The 6775-nt window shown below is 38.8% G+C and overlaps 1 protein-coding gene across 3 annotated transcripts in view; it reads right to left on the bottom strand.

Annotated features, from left to right (window-relative positions):
* Positions 1–3308: 3308 nt before the first annotated feature.
* atm (ATM serine/threonine kinase) overlaps positions 3309–6775 on the bottom strand; it is a 67304-nt gene continuing 63837 nt past the window's right edge. For all 3 annotated transcript variants that reach the window (XM_083525400.1, XM_083525402.1, XM_083525401.1), the window contains exons 63-64: positions 4521–5136; positions 3309–4395 (exon numbers count right to left, since the gene is read on the bottom strand). In XM_083525400.1, the coding sequence (XP_083381526.1) occupies positions 4953–5136 (184 nt within the window). In that variant the 3' untranslated portion in view covers positions 3309–4395; positions 4521–4952. The remainder of the gene's footprint in view (positions 4396–4520; positions 5137–6775) is intronic.

Genomic DNA, 6775 nt, shown 5'->3' with positions numbered 1-6775 from the left:
ATGCCACCTGTTGGTGGGGTGGGATATATTTAGCAGCAAGTCAACATTTTGTCCTCAAAGTTGACGTGTTAGAAGCAGGAAAAATGGGCAAGCGTATGGATTTGAGTGAGTTTAATAAGTGCTAATTTGTGATGTCTAGACGACTGAGTCAGAGCATCTCCAAAACTGCAGCTCTTGTGGTGTGTTGCTGGTCTGCAGTGCTGAGTATCTATCAAAAGTGCTATAAGAAGGAACAGTGGTGAACCCGGCTACAGGGTTGCGGCGACCACGTGGGGAGCAAAGGCCCGACCCGTGTGGTCCGATCCAACAGACGAGCTCCTGTAGCTCAAATTGCTGAAGAAGTTAAAGCTGTTGATGCTCGATGGGTCAGAACTGTTTTGGCAGCAAAAGGGGGACCAACAGAATATTAGGCAGATGGTGATAATGTTATGCCTGATCGGTGTATATGTATATAAGATACAAGAAAAACTATACAGTAAAAGTAGGCTGACAAATATTTTATTTTTTTCTTAAAATAAAAATAAAAATTTACTTATCCAGATTCAGATTTAATTCCCATTATAAGAAATATAGGCAAAACTATGTAGTTTCCTTATTTTTTTATTATTATTATTATTATTATTATTATTATTATTATTATTATTATTAAAGAATACAAGGCGAAGCTACAGAGTTAGTTTCTTCTTTATTGCTGACTAATTTCTATTATTTCCTTATATGAAAACTAGGCAAAGCTATGGAGGTGTGGCTCTGGATATAGGGGGGTCGAATAATTTGTTAAAAAGATAAACGTGACGTCATTTTTTTTTCTTTTTTTAGGAAATATGATTCTATGGATTTGAAGAAATGTTTAAAACATTTTTTATTTTTTAAGCAGAATCTTTAAGTTGATGTTTCATAACTACATAAGTGTGTGTGTATTCTAAAGTAGAATCTTTCAGTATAATATCTGTGCTGTACTAAAACTAATCATCTGTAGAGACTTTTGAGTTTACTAAAATCCCATGAAACACTACGAGATGTTTACACATTTTTTAAAACCTGCTTGTGTAGATTTCTGCTTGTTGTGGAGCCATCTGCTGGTGTGTGATGGGAATTACACGCTCAACGTTTAAAAGGTAAGGATGATCAGGATGATGATGGTGGTGATTATTATTACCTGCAGTGATCTACAAATTTCCATATTTTTTTCCATAAATATCCACTTCTTGTGAAAGCCAATGAATTATTAACTGCCTCTGTATTTGGCTGTAAATGGCTGAGGGAAAAAAAAACAAAGCAATATATCAAGTAGCCACAAGCCTACTGCGGGATTTGAGAGGATAAACATTAGAAGTTACCTGCTTCCTCAGGTAAAGTTAGGCCGCCTCTTAATACCATCATTATGACGCCAAGGCTATAGAAATCATCAGTATTGTACAGAAATGCAGTAATGTATAACGGAGCGCTGCATCACAGTCAGGTTTCTCATGTGGCGAGAATGAATGCCATTACTAAAGCAAGAAACCCATTTAACACAATTCAACAAGTCTCCTTTCACTGTAGCCACAGCTGCACTACCCGGATACTTTACCTATATTAAAGTCATTAAATCTGATAAAGTTTAAGACAGCAGAGAATCCTTGAAGGCCCTCACAGACTGCCACTGGATGGCGCCCTTAGTTCAAGCAGTGGTGGACAAAGTAAACAAACCATGTGATTGAGTAAACTTGATAAAAGTATAAATGTATTTGCCTTCAAAATTTACTATATCTAAAGTACTAGGATTTATTATGGCTGTAATGAACAAATATCTTTTTTGTCACAAGACTTTTGCTTAAGTTTAGGTGAAAGGACTCTCTCAGCACACCGATCTATTAATAGAATGGTATTAATGAGTTGAGCACTGATTGATATCTGTTAAAATTATTATCAGCTCAAAAACTTTGAAAGCCGCGGGTGTTGTGGCGAGTTTCTTCCATCATTTGTTCCTTTAAAAATGTTCTGCTTGCTGTTGAACTGACGCTGAACTGTATGTCGGTAAGTAGATACACCAAGGGGCAATCAAAACAAGTTTAAAACAGAGCGTGCGCTCGACTCTGATTGGTGGATTGCTGTGTGTGTGACCAGTTAAGTTTTTATCCACTCGTGAATAAAAAGGAACGACTGATTCCTCAAAATGTTGAGTAAAAAGTACGAGATTTGATTTGAAATATAGTGAAGTTAAAGTAAAAGTCTCCCCAAATGGAAATACTGCAGTAAAATACAGATACCTGAAAAAAGCTACTTGAGTAAAGTAACGAATTACATTTACTTCATTACGGTCCACTTCTGTGTGCAACTATTTGTGCTTTCGCCCTTTTACCAAGATAACAGCTCTGAGTTTCCTCCTAAAATGCCAGATAAGGTTGGAAAATACATGGCACTGCATGAGGCCACTGCTCCAAAACAGATTCTCTCCAGATCCATTGAGGTCTATGTTGGTGGACTCTGCTCTTTAGCATACCCCTTTTTAGGGGTTTAATTGAGTGGACTTGGAGATCAAAGACAAAATCTTGATTTGGTGGCCTGTAAGTCATTTCTGTCTTGCTTTTGATCTATGTTTTGGTTCATTGTTCTTTTGAAAGATCAACCACGGCCCAGAGGCTGCCAGGTGTACTTACTCTTTGGGCTTCTCCCGTTAGGGGTCGCCACAGCGGACCATCCGCACGTTTGATTTGGCACGTTTTTACGCCGGATGCCCTTCCTAACGCAACCCTCCCCATTTATCCGGGCTTAGGACCGGCGCTAAGGCTTGTACAACCCTAATGGCTGGAGTTGGTTCCCTGACCGGGGATCGAACCCGGGCCGCAGCGGTGAGAGCGCCGCATCCTAACCACTAGACCACCAGGGAACATGGGAATAGGAATATACTTTATATAATATATAAAATATATTTTCTTCATATGAATTAATTAGGGTGTTAACAATTGTACCACACATATCTTTAACATTCTCTCACTCCCATTCCCGCACTAAGGACAGTTTATATATTTGATAAATCTCTGTTGTGTTTGCCATTTTTCTTTTGACAGCAGAGCCGATATTAGTGGAGGGCACTGTATAAAAATAAAAGAGCATCCAAATAATGATTCTTTCCTGCTTTTCATACCTACTTTTTAATTACGGACGAGTATTGTAATTGTACAATGAAAAGGATTGTTACATGAGTAATATCTACCTGTCTCTCAAAATCGGTTCTGTGTTTCAGGAATTTTCCTAACAAATCTAACAAAGTATACGTCAGTGTGTTTTTTATACGTCAAAGTGGATGAAAAACACAATAATGCTTGGGGAATCAAAAGAACCTGAATTTTATTACATTTATGAACAGAGTTTCAATACAGCGGAACTATAAAACACAATTTCTTCCAATATAAAAAAAAAAAAAACCTTTCTGTGGTAGTCAGTTGGAACAATTAGATATTTTTTTTTTTTTTGACAAATGTATACAACATGTAACCCTTTAAATCTTGAAGTGATTCAATTCCTATCGTTTACAGTTAAACAAGTGAAGCCCGGAGCAAGCAGCTGCTTTGTTCATTAACTCGAACATGTTAACATACAGGCGTATGCATACAATTTTTTTTTTTAAATCAAGAACTGTCCAAAATAATGGATTATTATTCATACATAGAGGGGGGTAAGGCAGGGGAGGGGTGGAAGATGAGGAACAACACATATACAGTACATGGAAGCGAACACACAGAAATATAAGGCTACATCTTATTCCACTTACAGCAGAATGCAAAAGTTTGCATCTTCTACAGTTTCCAAGTAAAATGAGCCTTCGAGAAAAAAAAAGTAGAAGAAAATATTGATAGATCAAAAAGCTAAAGCCAAGTGAACATATGATTTATTAGAAACTGCTTCAATCACCTTCAGAAATAAAGAAGAACAAACTTTTTAATTTGTTATTAACAATAAAAAAATAAAAATAAAAAATCAGGGTACACTGGGAAACCAATCAAAATAAATGCATTCCAGGGTATACAAACTTATGCACTCCACTGTACACCCAAGTGCTCAACAACCATTTAATTGTATCTGAAAGTGCACAGAATCTTCTCACAGTTTCGGTTCATGGAGACAGGAACGCTCTGGTAGAGTAGCTCAGATAAAAGCTCTTTACAACCGTGCTGGAAAGAAAAGCATCTCAAGTAAAAGAACAAGAGATGCTGAGATGCTTTTCTGCTCACCACGGATGGAAAGAGTGGTTACTGTCAGGTCGAGCCGTTCTCCTCGTTCTCCTCAACAACTATATCTTTTATTTCTTCATATTTTTTTACAGTGAATTGTATTGTATCTGATTGTGCAAACAAACTTCTCACAGGAGGTACAAACCTAAAGGTGCAAATACAGTACATGAGTAACTTGCTCATTTCACAAAGCTATCCATGTGCAAGCCCAAGTGCAGATACACTACATGAATAAAAGTATTGGGACACCTGACCTTTCCTGCCTGATGTGCCTCCTAACTGTTACCACAAAGCTCGAGGCACACAATTGCATAGGATGCGGTATAATACAATTTTTCACTCGAACTTGGAAACCCAAACCTGTTCCAGCATGGCGATGCCCCTGTGCACAAAGCGAGCTCCCTGAAGATATGCGTTACATCATTTTGAGTGGAAGATCTCCTGCTATAGAGCTCTGATCTCAACCCTACCGAACACCTTTCGGATGAATTGGAACACTCACTGCACCCGCAGTCATCATCACCTCACCTACATCAGTACCTAACACCCTTGTGGCTGATCAACAGAAATGTTTACAAGCACACAGGAAAATCTAGTGGAACATCTTCTCAGAAGAGTGAAGGGAATTATAAGAGAAAACTGGGACTCCATGTGGAACGCGATGCTCAAAATGCACATATGACCAGGTCTCCGCAAACTTTTGGTAATATAGCGTATGAGACACAGGTGTGTGTTTCAAACCCACGCCTGCCAGCCGGGGAAGAGGCGGCTCAGGTTTTTAGGATCCATGGCCTGCTGGATGAGGAGGTTGACCTGGCCACCGACGCTGAGCACGGTTCCCTCTTCCACACCTTTGAGTTTCTCCTGCAGCCGTAGCAGCACACGCTCAGCCACCTTGTTGAAGCTTTGACTGTCACTGCTGGTACAAAAAACAGGAACATGCTTAAAATTAACCAAGACTTTAACTAAGATTAAGAGCTAGTCATCGACGTAACCAGTCTAACATGATGCGCACTGGACTCAGGCGATTGGATTTTATATACCGTAATTTCCGGACTATTAAACGCACCCAAATATAAGCCGCATCCACTGAATTTTACAAAGATTTTTATTTTGAACATAAATACGCCGCACCTATCTATAAGCCGCAGGTGTCTACACTGAAACTAATGAACTTTACACAGGCTTTAATGAAAGACAGTGTCTGTTACACGGCTTGTATCTAAACAGTAGCCTACCAAGAAAGTAATTGTTCACTGCCTTCCTCCTTCCTTTCACAACAATTTCTCTCGGGAGTTTTTCTTTTGGCATCGTCGTGCGTTTAAAAATCACCATCGGTGAAGCTTTTCTCCCGATGCCGTGCAGCTCAGAACACAGGTGAAGTGCGTGTTTTCATGCCTGGTTGTTTTCAGCGTGACGAATGATTCTCCTTTCCTGTAGACAGTCCGAGTAAGTGGCAGGTCAAACGTCAGAGGAACCGCATCCATATTTATGATGTGGTGCGGCCCGATTCAGTGGGAGTGCGATTTAATATAAAGTTTAATTGGGTCACCTGAACCCGTTCGGCAATTTTATTGGTCTAATGTTATGGGGTTCAGTTTTTTGGCTTGAAGTTTTCTGAAACCGGGAAAAACCCAGGAAAAATCCATAAATAAGCCGCTTCGTTGTTTAAGCCAGGTTCAAAGCGTGGGGAAAAACTAGCGGCTTATAGTCCGGAAAATACGGTAAGTAAAAATATTTTTTATTATAAATTTGTATTTTATTTTTTTACTTAATACAAAAAATTGTATACAGCATTTCAATTATTTCGATTTGTTTTGATAACGATCACAGTAACAACGTACAAACAAATTTGTTCGGAACGTAACTCGTTCCTAAGGTGGGGAGCGTCTGTATATATATATATATATATATATATATATATATATATATATATATATATATATATATATATATATACGGTCTGTAAATATACGGACTATCCTCAAAATCATGTTAACATGTTTACAATGTTTTAAATCCTACCGGAGTACATTTAAACTGAGACCACCGAAGACAAGCACAGAACGCCACAGGAGGTCTTCCTAACAGTGTCTTATCGAACTCTATAACTTCTCAGAGCTAACACAGTGAACACTGAAGAGTATCGCTGTGGAATTTTATGCATTATCAACATTACACAATAACTTCAATGTACGTTAAAATAATACCATGTGCTATAATATGTTATGGGCAATAAGTTCCCTAACACCTTTTTTTGTACTTTTAAATACTAGGTGGTATCAAAAGGTTTCGAAGACTAGCGCACCACAGATCCGGTCGCTTTCTCCGAATGTCCTCCCTCAGACACCTTAAAATCTGAATTTCACGTTTGTTGTCCATGATGGAATCGCAGACGTGGTAACGCACATGATCAGAACAGCACAAGTTGCACAGCTCTCGAGGTAAACAGGACGATGTGTTTTCTTGCACCGACTTATGAAGGTCGGTGCTCCCTGTGACTGTGCGTGCTGCCTTGTGCTGCCACCTGCTGGCGTGTTAGAAAACTAGTCTCTTAA

Source organism: Silurus aristotelis (genome assembly GCF_946808225.1).
Source record: "Silurus aristotelis genome assembly, chromosome: 22".
Lineage (NCBI taxonomy): Eukaryota > Metazoa > Chordata > Actinopteri > Siluriformes > Siluridae > Silurus > Silurus aristotelis.
This window is presented reverse-complemented; position numbering and strand designations above follow the sequence as displayed.